This window comes from Erithacus rubecula, assembly GCF_903797595.1.
Source record: "Erithacus rubecula genome assembly, chromosome: 10".
NCBI lineage: Eukaryota > Metazoa > Chordata > Aves > Passeriformes > Muscicapidae > Erithacus > Erithacus rubecula.
This window is the reverse complement of record NC_136662.1, coordinates 7,162,116-7,186,568: the sequence shown is the minus strand read 5'-3', so window position 1 is coordinate 7,186,568 and position 24,453 is coordinate 7,162,116. Positions and strand designations below refer to the sequence as shown.

At 37.0% G+C, this 24,453-nt stretch overlaps 1 protein-coding gene across 2 annotated transcripts; it reads left to right on the top strand.

Annotated features, from left to right (window-relative positions):
* The first annotated feature begins 112 nt into the window (after nucleotides 1-112).
* STXBP3 (syntaxin binding protein 3) lies at nucleotides 113-24,058 on the top strand. Of its 2 annotated transcripts, none has more exons than XM_079313796.1 (19): nucleotides 113-267; nucleotides 2,749-2,798; nucleotides 3,500-3,581; nucleotides 4,937-5,013; nucleotides 5,674-5,752; nucleotides 7,847-7,947; nucleotides 9,808-9,962; nucleotides 10,855-10,945; nucleotides 11,860-11,984; nucleotides 13,436-13,540; nucleotides 14,043-14,100; nucleotides 14,315-14,380; nucleotides 14,780-14,860; nucleotides 15,481-15,619; nucleotides 16,167-16,273; nucleotides 16,720-16,818; nucleotides 17,649-17,734; nucleotides 19,341-19,489; nucleotides 21,806-24,058. In XM_079313796.1, exons 1-19 carry the CDS (start codon nucleotides 225-227, stop codon nucleotides 21,895-21,897), a joined length of 1,785 nt encoding a protein of 594 aa, XP_079169922.1. In that variant the 5' UTR covers nucleotides 113-224; the 3' UTR covers nucleotides 21,898-24,058. The 2 variants fall into 2 exon arrangements, with proteins under 2 accessions (XP_079169922.1, XP_079169923.1); XM_079313797.1 differs by lacking the exon at nucleotides 113-267 and adding an exon at nucleotides 856-874.
* Nucleotides 24,059-24,453: the final 395 nt, after the last annotated feature.

Below are 24,453 nucleotides of genomic sequence, written 5' to 3'. Positions count from 1 at the left end.
CTTCCTCAGGGGGAGAGCCCTCCTCACCGGCACCTCCGCAGTGAGAATTTCGGACCCCATGGTGGCAGACGAAGACGGCCCGGCTCCCCGCGGGCCGGGCCGAGCTCCTGAGGGGCTGACCCCGGGCCGCAGGAGCCGCCCCGCCCGGGACCGGGCTGCACCCTCCGCCGCCGCCCCTGAAGAGGGAGGGGAAGGCAGCGCTGCCAGGCGGGGCTGGCAGCAAGATGGCGCCGGCGGTGCGGGGGCTGAAGAGCTTCGTGTGGCAGAGTGAGTGACTGTGGGGCTCCTTCCCGGCCCTGGAGAGGGAGCGCCCTGGGGCCGCTCGGTGGGCGCGGGCTGGCCGGGAGCCTCCGCCGCTGAGGCGCCGGCTCCGCGCAGCCCCGTGTGAGGGTCGGGGGTGCCCGCCCCGGTGGGTCCGGGGCCGCTGCCTCGCTGCGGGTCGGAGCTGAGGCGGCCGAGGGTCGGAGCTGAGGCGGCCGAGCGAGGCTGGGGTCGGGGTTGGAGTCGGAATTGGGCGGCTCTTTGGGCAGCCGGGGTCAGGGAGGCCGTGGGTGGCGGCTTCTGCCGGCTCTTACAGGTGGTGACTGGGTGGGAGGTGACTGCCGCCGGTGTCCGCAGAGACAGCGCTGCATAGAGACGCTTGTGCCTTTTTCCGAGATAAGGGTGAGCTCTGCAGGCTACACCCAGCCTGACGGGCTCTTGAAGAGCCTAAACCTAAGCTAAGTCTTGGAGCACTTCTGTGTTACCTCCGCGCTGCTGCTTTCGGAGAGTCTGGCCCCAAAAGGGGCTCTGCTCTCTCTCACGGAGCGGCGCTTCCCACTTCATGTTTGGCTTCACGTATGGTTTTCCGTAGAAAAAGCTGAAGGTATTCCAGGTAGTCTGACAAATGAGCTCAGATTCTTATCTCCCTGTTTTGGAGCAGGTTCTGCTAGTGTTTGTTACAGAAAATGAAGTTGTAGCTGCTCCCTTCCTTGCTGGTGTAGAAAGGCTTATGGTATTTCAGGTAGTGTGAGACTTTTGGGGAAAAGGCATTAGCAGCCACCTCATCCCCAGCGTAATTGTACTGAGGTTGTGACTCCATGAGCTGCTCAGCCAGCCTGGCAACTGTCACTGAAATGGCAAGGTCCTGCTGCCGTCTTGTTTTCATTTTTCTCCTCTGCTTCCCCCTGAAAGCTGTTTGTTTGTGTCACTAAAAGTGAAAAGCAGACTGTCCCTCTGGAGCTCAACTGCTGGCACCTGGACCCTGCCTATATGAATTAGATATCTTTGTTTAAAATCTAACCTTTGGAAATCCCCACTTTTGATGCTTTATTTATCCTGCTGTTTTGCTCTGTTATTTGTGCCTATGACTGTAGAGCCAATGTTTTATCCTGAGATATTTTATAGAAGACTTGGACCATAAAAGGGAATAATTTGATCAAAGTATAAGTGCGTTATTAAGGGCCATAAAGACTTTTGAAAATGGTGTTGCCAGTGTGAGGAACAAAGATTAGAGTGACAGTGAAGCAGTGTGCATAATAAAACATTTATATTGCAAGCTTAATTAAGAGGAACTTCTGAAATGAATTCTTTGTTAGTCAGCTAGTTCCTCTTGTCTTTCCAAGACTACAGCAACAATGAAAATTGATGAACTAAGTTTTAGACATTGTCTGACACATTTTAAATGGGTAATTGAAGGCCATAGACTGCTGCTTCCTAATGTTGCAGCAAACATTTAAACTGGGGCTTTTTATTAAGACTGATTTATCTGGAAATAGTGATGCCAATGCTTTATGTAGCAGCTTGTGTCAATGTGTATCTTATTCCTGCTTTGTAAATAGGCATGGAAGTTACACCTGTGGTGGAATTGAAGCAGAAGTGTGTGGAAAAATAAATTTACACAAGTTTGTTAGTTAAGTTCACAGTTATGAGGACAGAGCTACCTGTATTTAGGAGTCAGTAGTTCTGTGGATAAAATAATGAAATACAGAGAGCTGCTATATGTAGTTAATGTCTAAATGAAGTCCTTTCCACAAGGAATTCTCTTTTAACTTTTTTTTTCCCACAACTTTAAATTGTTTTGTAGATATGTGTAGTAAGTTCTAGCCTAGCCACGGATAGCTATATTAATTTTTGTAAACAGTTCAGCATTTCTGCAATTCTGTTTTTTTTGTAGCACTTGCTTAACAGTCCTTTCTTCAGGAAGTGTGTTATAAATGGGTCATTAATTTGGCCAAGGTGTGGTTTGCTTCTTTTTCCCACACAGGGAATTAACAGGCTGCTGTTCTGTCAGGGTTCTGTATAGTTTTTCCTTGATTGTGAAGTAAAGGTAGAAGGAAAAAAGCCTTTGTAAACTAATTTAATGTATTCAGAGGTGAATGCATTTGTATGTTCTGGTGTCTTCTTTAGACAAATATTGTAGAAAAAAATAATATTTAAGACTTTGGACAGCTTTGTTGGGCACTCAGTTTATTAAAAGGAATTCTGTGTAATGCTAAAGACTAACTAATCCATAAGAGTGTTCTCAGAAAATATGAATGTTAATAAAATTTTCACGTGGTTTAGAATTTATTATTACACCTGTGTACAAACCTAGAACCAGGCAGGGATAGTTTGTGGTGAGGAATTCTGTGCAAGCATTTATCAGTATGTTGGTGTTTTGGTTTTTTTTAGGGCTCTGTACATATGAGTCTAAATGGTTGAATTATTTTTTTTTCATTCTTAATGATTATTTGATTCCTCTAACTCGTAAACTGTTTCTTCTTACAGGGCTGAAATCAGCAGTATTTGATGACTTCAGCAAAGAGGAAGAATGGAAGGTACAACTTCATTAAAAATCTTATAAGAATTCTTTCTTCACTTGAACAAGAAATCTGTATCGCTGAGTAGAGAAAAAAATACATAAAATTAACGGGTGACATTTTCTCTTAAGATTGTTTTCTGTCCAAGTAATAGATTTTACTTTTGTTAACTTGGATCTCTGTATAATACTTACTGAAAAATCTAGAGACTAGTACAGGAAGAACAAGTTAGTAGTCTCTTTTTTTAATTAGTTTTGAAGTAAAATTATAAACTGCTTGTGTTTATCTTCACTTTCCTTTTGAAAGATTTGTACTTTATGAATTTTAAAAATTACACTCCCTTGCAGTACACATGGAGTGGGATTCAGCAGTATGGTACCTGTTAGAATTGCTTAAGCTATAAAACAGGTTTAAAATAAATATAGATATATTTGAGCAGTCCATGGGGTAAATTAGCAGGAATTCAAAAGACTTGTGTCCAGATGAAACTTTCCAAGTACTTTTTAGTATGAGTAAGGGGATCAAAGCACATATTTAAGATTGCAGAGGAAACTAATCTCAGGAAGATCAATGTTGATGTATGCAGATAATGAAAAAAACAGAGTAATAAAATAGTTTTAGCTTCAATCTTTTATGGCAAGTTGTTGAGGAAATTACATGAATTTAATATAGCTGATTAATTTATCTAAATTCTTGTGTGTTTTTTAAAATATGTTTAGATAATGCTTTTAGATGATTACACTACTAAATTACTGTCACTGTGCTGCAAAATGACTGATCTACTGGCAGAGGGTGTCACAGGTAAGCATAATTCTTATTAATACACCAATGGCAATATCCTGGTAAGAAAAAGAGAAAGACTGAAATTGATAGTTCCCTTGCAAGAAAGGGTCCTTTATTTGTTTTATGAAGACAAGTAGTGATGGGATATTAAAATAGTAGACTTTCAGGCATCTACAGTAATTAGTCAACTGTGATTATTATTTTTTTTTTTTAATGAAAAAAAAAAAATTTTTTCTGCCTGAAAGCTAAAATTCCCCTTTGAAATATTTTTTTTTTCAAGATTGCTCAAAGGGTATTTTTTGTTTGATTGGGGTTTTTTGGTGTTTTTTGTATTTTTATTTTTTGGTTTGGTTGTTGTGGTTTTTGGTTTGGGGTTTTTGGTGGGTGTTTTTTGTAAGGTGGAAATGGGTGTTTTTTTTGCTGATGCCTATTTTTGAAATAAAAATAAATTTTCAAAATGTAAATGAACTAGTTTTAATTAGCTTTAGGTCTAGATTTTCAGAAATGCTTGTGTAAGAGGGCATTGTTTAGACTTGGTTATTTATTCCACAGTACTATTCTTACTGCAGTTATTCAGCATAACATGATTAGTCTGGAAATATAATAGTAGATCTGTATCAAATTTGCTTTTTGGTGTGTGTTTTAAATCATAAGTGCTGCTTACCTTTGTGAGAAACTTTTGGTGAACATTATCAAGAAGAAACCTTTTTAGTGAGCACACTGCTGAAAGGAACCTGTCTTTCCACATCCAGATGTCTGACATTACTTATCTCCTCTGTTCCTCCCCCACAAGATTTCTGAGCCACAAGAATCTCTCTGCATTCTCAAGCTAGTGTACTGTAATGCTGTACAGTAATGACTTTATTCAACAGAGAAAAACAAGAGCAAAATGTCTTAATTTGTGCCTGCAATTATGTTGAAACAGACTAATTGCCCAGGAAATAGGCAAACAAAGGACAGAAGAGGCTGTAGTCCAAAATGATGCCCTGCATAGTTTCTCTCTCCCTCTCCTTCAGTGTGCTGGAAAAAGAATTATTTTGCCAAGAGAGTTCCTATCCTTCCAAGAGGGCCCCATAGCTGGAGTATGTTTGCATTGCCATTCTGTTGTAGAACTGTAGAATTCCTAGGAAAAGTTTAGTCCTACAGCTTGAGGTATCACTAGACTAAGAGTTGAGAAAGCTTTGTGATAACCTTCTGTATATGAAATAACAAAAAAATAAAGGCTCTTGGCAGAAACGACATCCTTACCTCTAATGTTGTGGACAATGCTGTTACTTTATTTTTATCAACTCTGTATTAAAATATGTGCCATGTTTTCCTTAAAGATGCATAATGTTTTTTATTATAAAAATGCAATATTTCTTATTTTACAGTGGTGGAGAATGTATATAAAATCCGTGAGCCTGTGCCACACATGAAGGCAATATATTTAATAACTCCTACCAAAAAGGTTAGTATTTTAAAGTGTTGCAAGATCTTTCAGACTGAAAAAACCAACCTTATTTTAAAATATTTATTTACTGTGTACAGCTATGCAGTACTTATCTTCTGCATTTTCTGTGATATTCCTCTGTGTGATGCCTAATTTCCCAAGATGAAAAATGTAGTGCCACCATGGAGTATGTTACAAAAGTGTACCTTGTTGTCAATGTAGGCACTGTATCAATGCTTAGCAATTGTAACCTCACTGAAAGAGATGTTGTATCAGCAATACACTGGAAATACAGATGATGCAATACACTGGAAAGTAGATTTCAAAGTAGTGGTTCTAATAAGACATTGCTGTTACTTCCTAAAAATTCTTGAGAGTGTAAATCTCAGTGCTGTTACAGCTGGGAAATTATGCAAATACTGTGATGTATGTGCTTCCTGAAATGAGTTTGGTGCATAACTGACCATCTGTAATGGCTTGTTATTCTTCATCTGAAGTTAAAAATCTTAAACTTCAGTGTTTTCTTATATGTTGAATTGCAGTATTCCTAAGTGGGACTTGGTAACAGGACAGGAGGAGAGGAGAGAGAAGCTTTGTCTGATATGTGTAGAAAGGCAAAACACTGGCATGATGTTGTTTTTTTGTTGTTTTTTTTTTTTTTCTTCTTACCCCTGTAAGTCTGTAGATGGACTGATTGATGACTTCCTCACTAAATCATCCAGCAGATACAAAGCAGCATACGTGTATTTCACTGACTGTAAGTAAGCTTTTGGGTTGTAGTTTGGTAACTTTATATGGGTAAATAAGTAAGCTGCTCACTTCTCTTGTCTGGAGTTGAGTAAATGAGAAGTTTAGACCCTGCTTGTTGTGAGAAGGTTTGAGACTCAAGTCATCAACCATATATCTGGGTTGCCAGGCTGTGGTCACCATGCTATGTGGCAGTAGTAATTTCTTTCATAGTTAACAAACAGTCTTGATTGTTCTCCACCTCTGCTTTTATTTTAGGTGATGTAGTTTTATTTTTAAGTATTCCAGTCTTCTCCTATAGTGGAGTGTGGAGGAAGGCAATTCAAGTCAAACTATGTATCTCTACATAAACAAAATAGTACTAAAAATATAACTGCATGAGGACTTGTCAAGTTATTTATGGGTCTGGGTCTTCAGAGGGACAGGAGCTGTTGTTGGTTGCTGTAAAGTTGTTTATTGCAGAAGCACATCAGTCTCAAAGGCAAAGAGTTCAGAATATTGAAGTCCATGCTAAAACATTTTGGCACAGAGTCCTGAATAGAAGCAGCCGCTCCCTGGCTCTTCTTCTTCTGGATGTGATGATGGTGGTGGTCTCTCACTCCAATACAGGGGGTTTTATTTGTAAATTATCCAACAAACAAAAACCACAAACCTGAACATTCTTTCTAGAGCTCTTAGAATCTTAGAGTACAGAAGTAGTGCCATAATTTACTCATATAGCTCATAGCTCTATTTATTAATGTAAGTAATTCTGTCTGTTCTATCTAAAAATGTAAGCAATGTTCTTGCTATGTTTTCATTATATCTGGGGCTAGGTTTCTGAACTTTTAACTAGGCTTTAGGCTGCTTGAACTTCAACTAGACTTTAGGGCTTTTTACTCTCTTTAGGCACTTACAGTATATTCATACTTAGCACTAAAACTTGCATTTCTATTTCATATTTATGTGGCTTAATAATATTCCTACTTACTTAAAACTAAAACTTACACTTCATGTCTATGTGGTTTAATATATTTTAATTTCTCTACAGGCTTTAGTTCAATCTCTGCATTCTTTTCTCTGTCTGAGGGGACTCAGAAAGGCTTCTATTTGACACACTCCAATAAGGACTTTCTGCAAGAGCCTTGTTAGTAATTGGTTGCTTCAGGTAGTTCTTTCAGACCTGAGCCAGCTTTTTCCCTTCCCTGAAAGAAGGGGCCCTAGTTAGCCCTGCGTGCACGCCATGAATTGCATGGCAGAGACAATTACTGGGAATGGGGTTAATGTGACTGCACATGCCCCTGCAGTCAGTCACTGTGACTAAAGTGATGTGTAAAGAGGGGAAAACAAAAACTTCAAATGTGCTGCTGAAGGCAGACACTGAGGCCTGCCTGTCTTTGTGGACATTGTGTATCTGCTGCTGGATGTTCTCAAAGTGATATTAAATTTTTATCCAGATTCCAGGTTTCTTGCTTAATTTCATACTGAAGCAGCAGGAACACTACTGCTATCTTGCTGTATGCTCCTTGGTTGCAAGTGGGCAAACTTTCAGTTTGAATACTTGCCAAAACTTTTCCTGTTGAGAGGAATAGCTCCTGAGTTAGAGAAATAACTCTGTCACTTCCCAGTCTGTGTAGTATTTGTGTCATCCATGTACTCCATAAATTCAGTTTGTACACTGGAATCTAATGTAGCCTAGAAGTGTGGTGAAACACTTTAGAGAATTAAATTCTATATTTCTGTGCTTTGCTCTTAGAAGTGTACACATTGTTTCTTTTTGTAGCTTGGGAAATGTTTTTTTTTTTCTCCTATGTGATAGGAAATAACAGAAACGTTTATTTTGATAAAATCAACATCCTTCACAGTTGCAGACTGCTAATGAATGTTTAGCAACCTTTTGCTTGCAAAAAACCAGTATAAATTGAGCAAATAAATAAATTCTCAAAAAATATTGATTATATGATGTATTTCACTTTAGGAGGAGTAGGCAAAATAGAGTAGGTATTTTATGGTTAATTTGGTCTAAATTTAGAATTGTCTCCTCTGAATACTGTATGCTAATAAGTGAGCTAACAGCTGAAATAGTACAAATCATTTATATTAGAGTCTCTTTCCCCCCCCCTAGTTTGTCCTGACAGCCTCTTCAATAAAATTAAGACTTCATGTGCAAAATCAATAAAGAAATGCAAGGAGATCAACATTTCCTTCTTCCCTTATGAGTCTCAGGTAAGTTTAATTCTTAACCTTAACAGTAGCCTGGGGGATTATTTTCAAGTGCTGGTGACCTTTTAGAAAACAATGAAATAGAATGTAACTTTTGACTGACAAACTCTATGTGAGATATTTCCACTTGGAAATTTCCACTGCTTGCACTTTTCCAGTACTTGGTTATGCTTTTCAGATGAAAACAAACGTTCTTGTAGTCAAAGGCTTTTATTCTTTGCAAGATTTGGTGTCAGTTGCAATAGGGAGGTTAAAGAAGGAATCTCTTCCCTATGATCAGGCAAGTATTCTTTAGTAAGAGTTTGTTACTGCTGATACTGAGGTTTTACTCTGATAATTTGGTGTGTAGGAATAGGAGTAAGTAGGACTTGGTGAAAGTCAGGAAAGGAGAACAAATGGACTAAGAGAACTGGAGTGGAACAAAAACTACTGCAACTTGACAGTCTTTTCAGTGAGAGGAGAACATGGGAATCCTGTTTTCCCAATTAAAGATCCATACTACCAATGGAGGCCAATGGGGGTTTTCTGTATGCAGTCACACAGTGAGTGTGTTGTGTTTAGAAATAATTCATTGCTCATGCCCTTCATCAGACACAGAAGGCTGAAATGCACACTGATACTCACTAAGATGGTGAAGCCTCCAGGCTCTGCCTGGTTCTAGGGGCTGGAGAACTAACCAGAACTAACCATGAATGTTTCCCATGTCAAACATGATCAACATATCAAGGGTGACAACTCTCATGTATACCAAGTGGCAAGTGAATATAGGAGGGATTGCTGTGAGCCCTGTCTCACTGTGGTGCAGTCCTGGTTTGAAGATGTACTCCTTTTAATTATAAAGGGTTCTTTGTTATTTTGGTTGAGAATCCATCAGAGGATAATGAGTATGGTGGCCTGTTTGTTTGCTTTCCAGTGAGATTGGTGTTTACAAGTTTTGTTTCAAGCTGGTGTTTGGAACCCTGTCAAAGCTGTTCTTCTGTACCAAAAAAACCCTATGAAAATGTTGTGGTTCTGGTTCTCTGGAGGACTCACCATGAAAGCAGAAATCAGGACTACTTTTATGAAGTTGAAAATAAGCAGCACTCTTCTTGTTTTTACTGTAGTTTTGTATTCTCAGTATCTGGGGTTGTGAGAGCCTTTTGAATCCTCAGCAGAGGAACGATGTTAACTGGTTTGCCTACTTTCTGGGATGCTAAGAGTAAATAATCAGGCTGAGCTCTGGGCAAAGTCCAGGTCATTATCCACTTGAGTGAAGCAAACCCCTTATCTGGATGGATGTTCTTCTTTGGCTCTGTAGTTACAGAGTCCATCTGAAGCTAGAGAAAATCCATTTACTGACAATGGCATTGTTCCCACATTTGCATTCCATTTACAAAACTGTTGAAAATACTTTCATCTCTCTGGTACTAAGCTGTTTTAATAAAGATTTAATGCATTTAAAGAATTTCAGCTATTGAAGGTAAATTCTTCGTATTAAAAGCAGATACAATATGTAAAATTTTATTTTAAACCAATTTTACCTTGATACCTTCTATGCTCATTCTGGTATTGCATTGTATGGTTCTGTACAAGACAGTGATGGGTGTTTAGTTCCTTCCTTCTGTCCATCCTTCCTTCTGATCTGTAAGCAATTTGAAAAATAGAAGTAGAGTAATAGGGAAAAAGTCCAGAACAAGAAGATGAGCTCAGCAGGGATAGAGAAATGAAGTGTGGGTCTCTTTGTTTTTTTGGTTTTTTTTCTAAAGTGTCCTATGTATGACTTTTTCTTGCAGCATATAGTTTTAAATTATTAGTAAACTTTTTACCAGCTGTTTTGACAATCTGCAAGTTAGGCCCTTTTTTTCTTACTTGTGCTTTACGTAGGTATTTACTCTCAACATCCCAGATGCATTCTACCGCTGCTACAGTCCCACTCTGGAAAGAACAAAGGATAAAGATGCTGTACTGCAAGTCATGGCTGAACAAATTGTTACTTTATGTGCCACACTAGAGGAGAATCCAGGAGTACGTTATAAAAGGTGGGGCAAAATTAGTGTTTCCTAGTAATTGCTTTCACTTCTTGGGCTTACCACACACAGTATTTGGTTGTAGCTCAAGGCTGCAGCATAGTTTGATTTTTTTTTTTTCCTTTTCCTTATGGTTGTGGATTAATTGTTTTTAATCCACAAGTCTGAAGTATGGAATGATAGGAATTTGTGAAGTGTAGGTAGGGCAGTGTTTTTCTGTGTGCATGCATGTAACAGTACCTGCATACACTGTCTTGTTCTGAATGGTTTGTTTCATGTCTGCTCAGTAGGGTGACACTGATATGCTGCATTCTTGTATGCATAATCCTGTAACAGAACTGCTGCTGTTTGGTCATTTGCTGCTCTGCTTGGCACCAAGGAATTCAGAAATTGCTGTGGCACATGGGATCAGGATTTCTTGTAGTAGAGATATTGAGAAGAATGCCTCTTTTGAGCTTTGAAAGGGATTTACTATCTTTGAAGTCAAAGTAGGCTTCTGAAATTGTATTCAAGGACTGCATTCTGTGGTATAATGTGAAGTGGTGTCTTATTCTCTGCAAAGGTAGCAAATAATTGCTTGACTGTGTTGATTTTTTTTTTTTTCTGTTCTTTCTCTTTTTTTCTTTCCTGTTTCCCACTTCTGAGTGAAACTTTAGGTGTTGGGCCATGTGCCAGCTAATACCAGTCTTTTGCCTGAAGCTGTTTCTGCTGGATTAAATACTTGAAACATTCAAAGAGTAAAATCATAATGTCAAAGTAAAAATATATTGGAAATACTTAGAATGAAGTTCAGTAACTTGTGACAGCAAAGGATCAATCTAGGGAGTTTTCAGTTTTAAAGTAGTATTTTAGTGTTTTGATGAAGAAATGTAAGTTATTTTTGCATGCTTCCTTGTTTTCACAGTGGACCATCTGACAGAGCCAGCAAACTTGCACAGCTTGTTGAAAAAGCTCTTGAAAACTACTACAAAACAGATGAGAAAAGCCAAATAAAGGTAAAAATGTTTGAGGGTTTTTTTTTTTTTTTTTTTTTGTAAGTCTGGGGGCAAAGAAATCTTTGGAATATTCTTCAACAATTGAGTTCTACAAATATAGATCTTATTAAATAATAAAGGCAACTAGTTGCCATTTAATTGTTTTTGTGTATGAAAGCCATGTAGAGATAGTAACTGTTTGAGTAAAGCTGTATTTGTGTGATCAAACTGATTTTTATTTGAAAAATTAGCCTTGTGATAATGTAGGGTGATGCTACAAACCTGAAGGCCAGTGGAGATAAATGTTATTTTAATATCACCTTTCATAAAACCATGTATAGAAGAGACTTCCTGCAGAATCAAAATGTTTTCCCTGAAGGGATTTATTGTCCACAAAGATACAGCTTTGTATCTTTGATCTGTCACTACAAATAAGGCCTGATTAGAGCAGCTGCTTGAACACAAAACCATGGAGTAAACCATTCTGACTTTATCATTTTGCACTTTACTACAGAAATAAATGTACCTGTTGCTACTGCCACTTTATGAAATCCCAAAATGAAACTTTCAGTTGAATATTTGGAGATCTTTTTCTGTATTGCAGCATTATCTGATCTGCAATACAAACAGCGAAGTTATGTATTAAATCTCTGGGCAGCCTTTTTTGGGTTTTGTTTGTTTTTTCTTTTGCATTTTTTTGTTCACTGGATGATTAAAATTCAAATTTGAGTGTATTGCAGTGGGCTAAGAGCATTGCCTTAAAATTAGCATTTTAAATAATTGCATAAAATGAAAATGTTCAAACACTTGGACCATAGTGCAGTTTTTTGGTTATTTTTCTAAAAATATCTGCAGTGCTGTGACATAATGCAAATAGATTTAACATGCATTAACTTTGTACTGTATGTCTTTGTGTTTGTTTGATGGCTTTCTAGGCTAAAACCCACTCCCAACTAATAATAATTGATCGTGGCTTTGACCCAGTATCAACTGTGCTCCATGAGCTCACCTTCCAGGCAATGGCATATGATCTGCTACCCATTGAAAATGATACTTACAAGCAAGTACTTAAAAAAAAAGAAAACAAACCCTAAATAGTTTATTCTTGATTATAAAATCCCTGAAAATTGTTTAGCTCAATTGCACCATGGCAATATTAGCTGCTTATATTGCATAATGGTTGCTTCCCTTATTGTTAGTCTTTTCTCTTGGATTTGTAACTTCATCTTTTTCTTGACTTCCTCCCTTAGCTGAGATTAGGTAGGACCTAATTGGCATTTTTGTTAAGTTTTGAGTCCACAAATTGCATTTAAGAACTAAGAACCTTTTACTACTCTTGAAGTAAAGCCTTAGAAGTGCACATTGAGATTCTTAGATTTTCTTTCATATTCTCAACTTTTTTGTCATAACAAGACATGGAATACCACTAACTGAATACTGAGAAAAAGCTAGGTTATTTCTCAGGAATGCTCACTATTATAGCTCTAATCATGTAATTTGTGTAGTTATTAAAATATACATGTTTTATTGTAAATACACACTTAAATCAGTCATGCCCAGTTTATAGGCACTGTTTGGAGTAGTATAATGTTAATTTGCATAAGTTCTGTGCTTTACTGTCTGATTGTTCTGGCAACCAAAATTTTGGTAGGATTTTGCTTTCTGATGACCCACTACAGCAAAAGTGACCTGACAGTCTCATTGTTTAGCCAAGCAAAGAGGAAAGTCTATCTTCAGTCAGAAGCACTGAGTGAAGATTTTGACAGAAAGTGTAGAGTTGTGTGAATCTGGGTTTGATTGATGGTGTGAAGATGTAGCAGAGTATATTTTCAAGGTAGCCATGATCTGACTTTCATTATTAATCTTGTAAATTTTTTCCATTCTTTTGCTTTCTGGCAGTCTGCACTGTGTGAGTTTCTGTAAATATGAAAATATTATGTGGCATGATTACTGTCTTGCTTTAGGTTTATTGCTGTTTATAGTCATGTAATAGCTGCTCTGTAATGCTGTGCAGCAGTTCCTTTTATATGTAAAGTGCTTTGTTCTGCTTAGCATTTTGTTGGTGAATGGGTCTTCATTTTCCTTTAGTTATAAAGTCTTACAGTATACAGAGAAAGCTGCACTTGGCAATTACAGTGTGTATTGCTTTGTGCAGTTTGCATTTGAAACCAAAGGGAAGTTGACATTGAAAACTGAAGAGAAATTGAGGTGCATGTAAATGTGTGTTTAAAACTCTAGTTACTGTTGGTTTAAAAGAATGTCCAGAAGCTATGGCCCTAAAGAATCTTTCTAAAATTAATCTGTTGCATCTATGTTAAAATACGTAATCTGTAAAATCCTTCTGTAAATTGTATTTTGTCAGGCAATAGCTTGGCTTATAAATTAAAACCTTTGTCTATTACTGCTGTTACCATTTATGTTGATTAAACTGTTACAAATAGTACTGTAATAAGTGATGAGAATTGGGGGAAACCCAAACCCCAAATAATTGTCTGAATTTTCTCTTGGAAGATACAAAACAGAAGGCTCTGGTGGGAAGGAAAAGGAGGCAATTTTGGAGGAAGATGATGACCTGTGGGTGAAGATGCGGCACAAACATATTGCAGATGTGATAGAGTATGTGAATAAATAACAAAGCCAGCTGCTTGGTTTCTTGGAGAGGGAGGGATTTGAGCTGTTCAGTGGGAATAAAGGCAGTAATGAACATGGTTTGCAATACAGATTGGATTCAGTTAAGTAATCAATGCCAGGAAGAAATTGTAATTCAAAAATATGGTGTGTACCCAGGTATGCAGTTATATTAATGCTACTTGCAGTTCTTGAGGTAAATGGAAATCAAGTAATTTCCTGGCAAGTATTTTCAAATACTTTAAATCTGAAGGGATTATTTTGCACACAATATTACCTAGCTGCTGCATCAAATGGCGTTATGAGATATTGCAAATAGAATGTTTAACATTTATTTTGTAGAAAATCACTCTCTTCTCTGAAGATAGGCCTGTGTTTCAGGGTTTTACTTTCATTCAGACGTTCTTGTTGCATAGTTCTTTTAAGATTTTAAGAAAAGATTTAAGAACTCATGTGCTGTTACCTTTCATTATTTTCCTCTTTTCGTCAGGGAATTACCAAAACTTTTGAAAGATGCTTCATCAAAAACAAAAGTAGCAGAAGGAAAAGTAAGTTGTTTAAATTGAGGTATTGTTTTTCCTGGTAATTTAGTTACTTTCAGCTGATTAGATCTGTGTAACATGTAGATCTACTTCAAAAATTAAGACTTTTCTCAACTGGAATTTTCAGGGGTTGTGGGAGAAGCAAGGCTGCAACAGGAAGGGTAGTAAGTATGTCATTTATTGGGGGAATAAATTTTTAGCTTGTGTTGTTTCTTTGCAGTTATCCATATCTGCTCTGTCCCAGTTGATGAAGAAGATGCCACTCTATCGAAAAGAGATTAGTAAGGTAAGGGGTCTTTTGTAATCACAACTTCACAGTAAATAATTCTGTGCACTTCAGCTTTGTTTTGTTGAAGTCTAATTTTAGTCTGTCGTTTTCCTGTAGTGTGCTATATGGCTGTTTTCCAAATTAGTGTTTTTATCTACTGTAAAATTTAGGGAGGAAAACTTGTGTTTCATTTTATTGTGTAAAAGAATGAAATTTGTGTGCCTTGAGGATTGAAGATATAATAGTTTAATGTTTTAAAAGGTATTGTGGGGGTCAGTCTTTAAGTGAATGGGAAAACAGAAAATGCATGATGGTACTGAAGGATTGACTCTTGTAACCAGTAAAATGATGGATATGCTAGAAAAAATTATGGCAGCTTGTAATTTTTTTCTTTTTTTTATTCTTTCTGTCTTACAGCAAGTTGTTCATCTTAACATAGCAGAAGATTGCATGAGCAAGTTCAAATCTAACATAGAAAGGCTCTGTAAAACTGAACAGGTATGTTTAAAAATGCCACAAACCAAACAGCAACTGTGCAAGTATCACTTTTTTGTTTGGAATAGAAGTTCATTTAAACTGACTAAACTACTATGTCTCTTACCTTTATTTTGTCATCAGTTCTAGAGGTGGAAGTATTAAAATGAAGTGTAATATACAAGGCTCTTAACCTTCCAGTAAGGAGGTGTTCCTAAGAGTTTTGGGGGTTTTATTTTTGGTTCTGAAATCTGGCTAATTTGTATAAGGATCACCTTTGTTTTCATGGCTCAAAATTCCTATGAGGTTGCTTTAATATGTTGTGCAGAGGGAAGCCCTTTTTAAATGTCTGGGAAAAGCACCTTTTAGGGTGAAGCATTACACTGTGACTATAATTTACATTTCTAAGAATTCTAGATATCACAATTTTAAATGTTTAAGAGTGTTATGTAGTGTTACTATAATGATGTAACTATTGAAATAAATGTCAGACTTGTCATACTGAGTTTCAATTGTGCAGCTTGATTGTTTCTTGAAACGTGTGGTTTCATAAAAATGCCTTTCAAAAAGCACAGAACAATGTTGATTTAAATTACTTTAATGATTTTAACCATAGTGTCTGTTTTTATTTTTAATTAATTTAGGACCTGGCTCTTGGAACTGATGCAGAAGGTCAAAAAGTAAAAGATTCTATGAGGGTCCTCCTTCCAGTTCTGCTCAACAAAAGTCATGACAGCTATGACAAAATCAGAGCTATTCTCCTGTATATCTTTAGCACAAATGGTATGACAAATTGCCTTATTTTTTTTTCCTCAGTGCTGTGAGCTTGAACTCAAGTTCTAGGATAGTACAGTGGTTTTAGTTAATCTAAGTCTCTGTGTTGGAGTTGATAGCTGGGTTAGAAAGAAATCTTATCCATCCTCTGTATCTTCTCTCAGATTAGTAGCAGTGGTATTATTGGTGAAGAGTTAAGAGGTGTAATTCAAGTCTAGATTCATGAAATGTTTTAGTATCATTCTTATTTTCATATGGTGTTGAAGGGGGAGCTCCATGTCTGCTGCAGCTTGAAAATAAGTCAGTGAGGAAAAATGTGTTGTTGTGGAGAAGGTACAAATTGGCAGAATGTTGGTCTGAGGAACAACTCAGTAACAACACTGAGTTTCAGTCTCAAGAATGGACCATTAAACAAAATTTTATCTAAAATGTTAAACTTAGACTAGTCATACAGAACAAACAAAAATGCTCTAGACTAAATAATAGAATGTGTGAGACAAAACCGGTCTTACTCACAGTCACTTGGTAATTGTTGTCTGTTTTCCATGTATTGAAGGAACTACCCAGGAGAACTTGGACAAGCTGATCCAGAATGTGCAAATAGAAAGTGATAGTGATATGATAAGAAATTGGAAATACCTTGATGTTCCTGTTATCTCTTCAGTAAGAATGTATTTATTCATTTTGTAATTTCCTACAGCTCTTTCAGCAACTCTTAGTGATATTATCCAGGTCTGGGTTGAAGCAGATAATTGCTGGGAATTTTTTTTTTTTTTTTAATGTGTTTAAGTGGTAAATCCTTTGAAAATTATTGAAGTTAGTTAATTAATGTTAGTTTAAAGTATGATACCCATAATATTCCCTCTGCAATTATCAGATGATGACTTGAGCTAGTTGATTTTGGAAACTGCCAACTTACTCAGTTCCTTGTCTCTGAAGTTAGTATTTCTAGTGTGTCCTGAATTCTAGAGGTATTAGTTATTGCTCTTTATCATTATTATTTCTTGAAAATCTCCTACTTATTCCCCCTCCTTCTACTGGTGACTGCTAGTAAGTTTCAAAAATACAAACACTAAATAATACAACCATATTTTAAAAATCTTTTTCAGTTTGTTGCTCAGCAACATAAATATGCAAGAAGGGACCGTTCTAAAGAAGAAACCTTTCAGCTTTCTAGGTGGACTCCTGTTATCAAAGATGTTATGGAGGTAAATTTCACTAACTAATTAATTCATAGGTGCAGTGCAGATATTTACTGGAGTGAGCTGTTACACCAGTCTTTTGAATTCCACAGTATTTTGAGTTATTTTTGTTAAATACATCTAGTGGGTGAAGTGGTCACTTCTAGTCTGTCTCTAATACAGAGCATTGGACTGCTGTTAGTAATATTCCTTGTTAGAGGTCATTTTAAATGTGAAGCAGATGAAAGTGAAAGCATGAAGTCTTTTAGAACAGCTTTTCCTGGGACTGGCAGGAAACTCCAATGGTCTTCAAACTGCAATTCCAATTTAAACTGTATTGTTGTAGAGCCTGGATGGTATTACTTGCCAGAATTCACTGTTCCTAAACCTCTTCCTAAGCATCAGTCAGTGACTGATGTCACACAGAATAGTGAGTTTACTGGAGTGTTAGTCTGACCCAGTGCTGTCATTCATAGATTCTTGGTGACTTGGTGACATGTTTTCAGGGGACTCTGACTTCTCTCATACATTGCCATATAGAAATTAAATACATTAGGGTTATTACAGATTAAAAGCTTCTAGTGAAATCTGAACAGTTAAATCAGGGATATGTTTATTTAAAAAAGCATGTGTACTCACAATTCCTTGTGAAACAAAACACTTAATACATTTTAGCATTATGTGGTGTAGCATTTTGTTATATAGGAGGGTTATTCATGGGATGCTTCATGTAATTATTTGTTGGGCTGCATGTGTTGGCATGAAATTCCAGTTAGGCATCCTTTCTGAAAGCTGAAACTTGGTGGGGTTTGAGGTCTGTATGGATTTTTAAAGTGTGTCTTTATTTTGCACTTCAGGATGCTATAGAAAACAAATTAGATTCAAAAGACTGGCCTTATGCTTCTCGGTGTCCTCCCACCTGGAATGGTTCAGGAGCAGTAAGGTAAATGGTTTAATTTCCTGAAACATAATTTACCCAGATCTCAGTATTTTTGTCATTTACATTCTAAAGCCTTACAGAAATGTGCTTACTGAATAATGAAACAATACATGCAAGGTAATGTTAATGTACCAAGCCTAAATATTTATTTAATCTCAAACATACTCAGCTTGATTGTTATTTTAATACTTCTTAGTAATGTATAGCTTTTTTTATTTGCAATATCTCCCTTTTGCTTCAAGGTTAGAAATAACATTTCCCAGAATGAGAAGTTTAAACCATTGAGCTTATTAGTGGGAAGTAGTTTCAGGAAGGAATGTTCAGTACTGTGACTTAGGTAAAAAGAATGTTTTACTTCTGGAAGTTATCTCTGCTGTGTTAGTGACATTATTTGGGTTAATGACCTCAGGAAATTAAATTAATCTTCTGTAGGCTCTCTCATTAGGAAATATGTACCTGTTAGGCATTTGACCCCTGTTGCCAGGGAGTGGTTTAGACAAGTCAGGACAGTTGGAGATCTTGAAATGAATTTGCTGCTAATCAATATGAAATGTGTACTTGCATTTTGTGATTTGTTGCTGAGAGGTGATTTTTGAATTTTTTTTTTAGCTTACCTGTACTGTTCTTTCTTTCTCTTTTCAATTCCACTTGCTCATGAACCTCATGACCAATTTGAGAGCTTTATAGTGTTATTTAAATGGTGAAGCAAATGAATCAAGACTCCTGAGAGTGTTTTTATCACAGGAATGCTCACTAAGTGTGCTTCTCTCTCAGGAGTGCTCACTGTACTAATCAGATGCTGAAATTCAGGGAGGGAAACAGTCAACATATCCTAAATGTGGAAGACACACTTGAATTAGAATTTGTGCCTTACTAAATAAAAAACAAAAAGTAGTGACACGCAGCCTTAGGAAAATAGGTTTTCTACATCCACTTCTAGTTAAACTGTTGATGGTGTATCCTTCTGTTTCTGGATATGCACTAGGATGGTCAGTGCAAGTGAACACTTGAGCAAGTCCCTGTACACTGGAACTTGATCTCTGCCTTACAGGCTGGTGAAATGTGAGAATCTTGAAGCCACTCTAGCAGAGGGGTCAGGACTGCAGATGACTTTACCTGAGTCTGCAATTACTGCACTTGTATTAGACTTCTAAGAGCTTCCGGCTGCTTTTGTTTTTCCTAGATATCTGAATCTGATTTGATAACAGACAAATACTTTCTTTAGAGATTCTGTTCATGTTCAGAGATTGAAAAACCTAAGACTCCAGCTTTTTCAAATGAACCTCTCATGAAAAATGCCACTGGAATTGGCATGCAGAATTAAGCTGCTTGGCAGGAGTCCTTGGCATGTTAGCTGTGCGTGCAGCAAGGTTTTTGTTTTCTATTTATTTTCACCCTGGTAATACTTAAACAGTTTGAGTAACGTGATAATTTAAAAAAAAATTAATAAAAACAAGTTACCAATTTATCTAAATACTTTTGCTAAAATTATAATCAAGCCACGAACTGTGTGACAGAAATTGCTACTTCTTGTTAACTGTATAATTTTAACCAAAAAAATGAATCAGGCAAGCTGTGTGTCAGTGTCAGTGTCTGGAATGTTGTGCAGTGCACGGCAGAAGCCCAGAGCGAGCTGCAGAGAGGAGCGGAGGAGCAGTGCCAGGCTGATTGTGTTTGTGATCGGCGGCGTCACGTACTCGGAGATGCGCAGCGCCTACGAGGTTTCCGAGAGCTACAAGTCCTGTGAGGTTGTTATTGGTAAGCTGGGAAAGGCTGGGGGGGTGTGCTCTACTACACATGGTTCTTAGATTCCCTCTGTTAGTTCACTAATACTAATAGCCAGTGTATTTTGTAAATCTATGCAGGTTATCTCAACTGTTCGATGTTTGGAGGGATTTTTTTGCCACAAGTCGCTAAGGACAAAGCAGTTATGTCAGAGTGTATAACAAACAGGATTTCAAGAGACCTCCATTTCTTTGCATTACAGTTTCCTCACAAACTTCTGCATCTGCCTGTGCTTTACTTTCAGTGGCACTTGCTAGTCTCATTGCTTTTGGAAGTAGGAAAGCTGACAGACTAGTGCAAAATTGCTGACTTTGGAAGGAAGATAAGTATTGAAAAACCCCAACAATCCTAATCAAAATTCCACCCAAAAAAAACCTAAGCAAATTGCTGGATCCCAGAAACCTGGGGTTTTTGAGCTTTCTGTGCTGTCTGGCACTGATTCCCTGGAGAACACTGCTTTTGACCTGAGGCCTTGGAGAAGGCTTCCAAATTTGAGTGATGGAGTTAGTCACAGGTGTGTAGTTAAAATAAAGTGTGTGATTTCACATGGTGAAAGGTTTTAAATTTGAAGCTTTTATAATATAGTAATAGGTATGGGACAAGATGGAGGATTTTGGGTGTTGTTTCCTTCTCTGTATGTGAGATCACACACTTCTAACTCCATCACTCAGTGGGTCAGCGCCAGACAACACAGAAAGCTCAAAAATTGCAGGTTCCTGGGATCCAACACAGATAAACCCCAAACCACTTTTTCAGTCTAGCTCAGTTGACTTTGCAACATTTTCAGTTTCTGTTGTGGCTACTTGAAAGGCTTTGCATAAGCCATGCAATGATTATCTGCTTGGGTCCTGAAAATTCTCCTGCTTAGGATTTGGCAATTGGCAGCTGGTGTAGTAATCTCTCAGCACTTCTCAGGTAGTAAATGTTTGTTCCATCAACTGCTGTGCTTCAAATGAATTTTAAATAGCATTACAGGAAATAATTAGGTGTTAAAACATGTGTGTGTATATATATATAAAATATATAGGAACAGAGCTCCTAGATACAAACCTTACCACAGACTTGTGTCTATCTGCAGAGCCAGCTGGTAGCTGCATGCAGGGTCATCTAAAGAATTCTAAATTGCTTGAGAGGTCTACCTCTGGCATTTCAATTTAGTCTTGAGATTCAGATAGATTCAATCTACCATCTATCATGATTTTTTTCAAATACATTTTGTACTCAAATAAATATATGAGTATTTACTCAAATGAATGCTCTTCCCTAAAACAAAGCCAACCTTGATTCTGAGATCTAGAGTCTGTTACCTCAAAATATTCCAGAGTACTGTAGGTGTGTTTGTGTGTGGTTGGTTTTGGTTTTTCTTATTTGCTGCTTTCATTGGTGGTGGTTCAGGTAGGTTTAATGCTGGTTCTAGTTCTGAGTAGTAATGGAAAGACCAGGACAACAATACTGTAGTTTAACCAGATTATTTCTTCATCTGAGGGTTGTTTACAATACTGTATTTAGTGTAGGTGACTCTTTCACTGGAATATCTAGCACTCACCACAGCATGTTGTAGTTTTGTTTGTAATCCTGATTTCTGACAGAAGGTGATAGTTTCCAAATTTCCACATGGATTAGTGGAGGATTAACATTTGGCTGTGTTCCTAACAGGAATGTTAGCCTGCACAGCCCCAGCAATATTAGCCCATTCAGAGTGACACTACTTGTTTCCTTCAGAACTGCAGGGTGACCTCTCATGGCAGAAGTTATAATCACTCTCTGCAAGAATAAGAGAGGTAGTTTTGCATTGAGGAATAATAAGGCTTTTCTTTGCTGCTCAAGACTCGAATTTTGTTATTTCAAGGAAATGATAGTCAGTAAAAGCCAATTTTCTGTAATTGGTATTTCTGTGGAACACTACTGTATGTGATAATCTTGAATCCAGATAGTTTCCTGATTCTAGGGTAAAGCCTCTCATTAACTCATCCATTCACAGAATGGCAGGTTTCTTGTAGGTTGGGACAATTGCTCAGGCTCAGTCCTGTCTTTCAAATAGGGCAGAGCAGGACTTGAAACTTGGCTTCAAAATATGAGTCCTGATCTGGAGTGTGGGAAGAGGGACATTGATTCTGGCAATGGTGACACTTACATGGTGGTGCTTTATATGAAAACACTTTGACATGTTGCACTTGTCAATTTTCCAGGTGCAGTAAAAAACAGTGGCATGTAACTGATGTTTTTAACAGGGAATGTCTGAAAGTCACAGTTTGAGTGATACAGTTCATACTTCTGTTCTTTTGTCAGGTTCTACTCATATTTTGACACCTAGAAGACTGCTGGAGGAAGTGAAGAGCCTTAGTAAACCCAAGGATATGGTCTGCATTAAGGATGAATAGATATGGTGATGTTTATGATGCATTAAAACCACACACAATATGCACATATTCTAATGGAAGTGACTTTTTCAAATACTGCACTTCAATACTACATGGTTCCTAATGGGAGGTCATGTTATAATTTAAATTTGCTGCTTTTGGGGGAGTAAAAGGCAGAGAGGTGAAAAGATAAACACTTGTTTCTTACGGTTTTTTTGGTATTACACTGCAAGTGCTTTTTCAAAAGGGCATGTTTGTTCCTAATTAATTATGCTAAAATTATTCTAACAATATATTAACTGGAATTGTCTTTGAGAACTGTGAAAGTTTTCTATAATAGAATTTCTTTCTAAAAATGACTGACTTAAGGGCTTAGGCACTTGGGTAGGGACTTCAAGAGAAAACTTGTAAATATGGGTTTATGGTAAAAATGTTTCATGTAAGTTCAGTGTCTTAAAGTATAATGTTTTCTGTAAAAATAACTTGCTGAAAATTCTTGAAGTATGTGCAATTGTGAAAAATCTAAAGGCTTTTTAGATGGTTCTGGGTAAGGTAGATAATTCACTGAATTATTGAGCTGTTCCAATCACAGTAAATAACTTTGGAGAAATGCTGTCAACTGTGCACTGAAGTACACTTTATATTTAAGTATATGAGAGATTATTACTGAAGATTTTTTTTAAAAGTTAATTTCTTAGCAAATTCCTTATGATTGTCTACATAGTCTGTCTGTTTTAGAATTGAATGGCCTGTGATACAGAAATTCCAAAATTAAGCATGTCTCTGAGGAAGGAGAGGCAAGGGGAAAGGGGAGGACAAAAAGGGAAGCAGCTCAGTCAGTCTTTCAAAGGGCTTGGTAATTTGGGAAAGAAAAGCACAAACCAAACAAAATGACAAAACCTGATGTACTAAAGAGAATTTACTTTTTAAAAATTTTATACTAAGAAATACTTAAATTTGCCTCGAAGGTAATAAAAAAAATCAAATTTTATGGATTCTGTATTACTGGTACTGTTTAGATTTCTCTTCAAAAATTACTTAATTAAAATTACTGAACTTTTAAAGGGATGTTGTATTTATGTGCCTTGAAATGTTAGTTTGTTGTATGTAGAATGCAAAAGAAATGTTATAATGAGAATAGATTATATTCATGGCCTTTTGTTGACACTTTTTTCAAGGATGAGTATTTATTTTTTGTTCTGTGATTCTGGGTTTTTTCCCTTTATTTTTGCTCTTAGGTTAACCAGTACTTTAGGAGAACATTTTTTTAGATGAGTTCATTCAGAGTTAATTAGAAGGTGGAAAAAGGTCAAGTTCTCCCCCTACATCAGAGAGGAATGAAAGGGGAGAACATGACATAATGATTCTAAAATGTTGCAGAACATGAGGCATGATGAGAATAAGTGACTGTAGCTTTCAAATGCACCTAAGTTAGTTTGGAATTTAATCTATGCTGACTTTTTTTTCAGTAGGATTACAGAACAATGCTCCTAAATCAACTTGTTCATCAAATACCATGTACATCACAACCTTTAAAAAATCAGCAGAAATATGTGTTGTTTTTGTGAATTCTTGTTTATAACTCTAGCACAGTAGAAATCCAGAGTAAAAGTACTTATCTAAGAAATGCTATGTTCAGTGTTTTCTTCCTAAAGATGCACACTTTGAGATTGGTGCTGAAAAATTATACTAAAATGATATATGCTTCTTACACCTTTGGCAAAAAGAACCCAAGTTTGTTGTAACAGCTATATGTAGGTGCAATTTTTTTCCCTGTTCCTAAAGCTGGAAAGCAGTTAAGTGCAGAAGAAAATAGCTGATATTAGTGTTACACTTAAGGACTGAAATAATTTATTTCAGTAGTATATAAAATCTATTGTGTTGATATTTTTTAAATTGAATAGAGTTGAAAAAATACCAGCTCACAATTCTGGATTACTTCTTGTAATTCAGGAGTTGTCTTTTTCCATGTCTCTGCTTCAGGCTTAAGTGCTATCACCAGCTCACCCTGACAGCTGATAACTCAAAAGTCTTAGTTGTCTTAGTCCTTTTTTTAAATTATTTTTATTTCTTATCCACTTTTTCCATCAAGCAAAGCAAAAACAAATATTACTGTGAAGGTGGAATAATAAGGATGCTTTATGATAGGAAATCTGGCACCAATATGTAGCTCAAAACAGCTTATGAAAGGCCCTTTAGAATCAGAGATGTCAGGCAGTAATGACGTGCTCTAAATTGTTATATGGGGGGAGAAATCCCCAACAAAATTATTTATAGGGCTAATAAATATAAATGTTACTGCTGGTTTGGAAGGATTCTGGGCTTTCCTAGAATTTTTGTGAGAGAATGTTCTGAGGAAGTGTCACTATGTGACTGTCCTGTTCAGTCTGATCTCTCTTAGGCAGCTGCTGTCAGGCACAGGACAGCAGGTGCAGGGATCCAGGATAAACCAAAGGGTTAGAACAAGCTGTTCTTGTGATGTGAAGATATTTCTGTGAAAGAGGTGAATATTTTTTTACTTTTATTGCATCTAGGAAGCTGCAGCAATTCCTTCATTTATTAAGTTCATTTGCAAAT

Bases quoted from the DNA above. Each gene is read 5' to 3' on its own strand.
- STXBP3 (XM_079313796.1), top strand. From the start codon at position 225: ATGGCGCCGGCGGTGCGGGGGCTGAAGAGCTTCGTGTGGCAGA. The intron at 5,753-7,846 runs GTAAGTAAGCTT...CCCCCCCCCTAG, and splicing joins ATACGTGTATTTCACTGACT to TTTGTCCTGACAGCCTCTTC. The intron at 14,101-14,314 runs GTAAGTTGTTTA...GTTTCTTTGCAG, and splicing joins CAAAAGTAGCAGAAGGAAAA to TTATCCATATCTGCTCTGTC.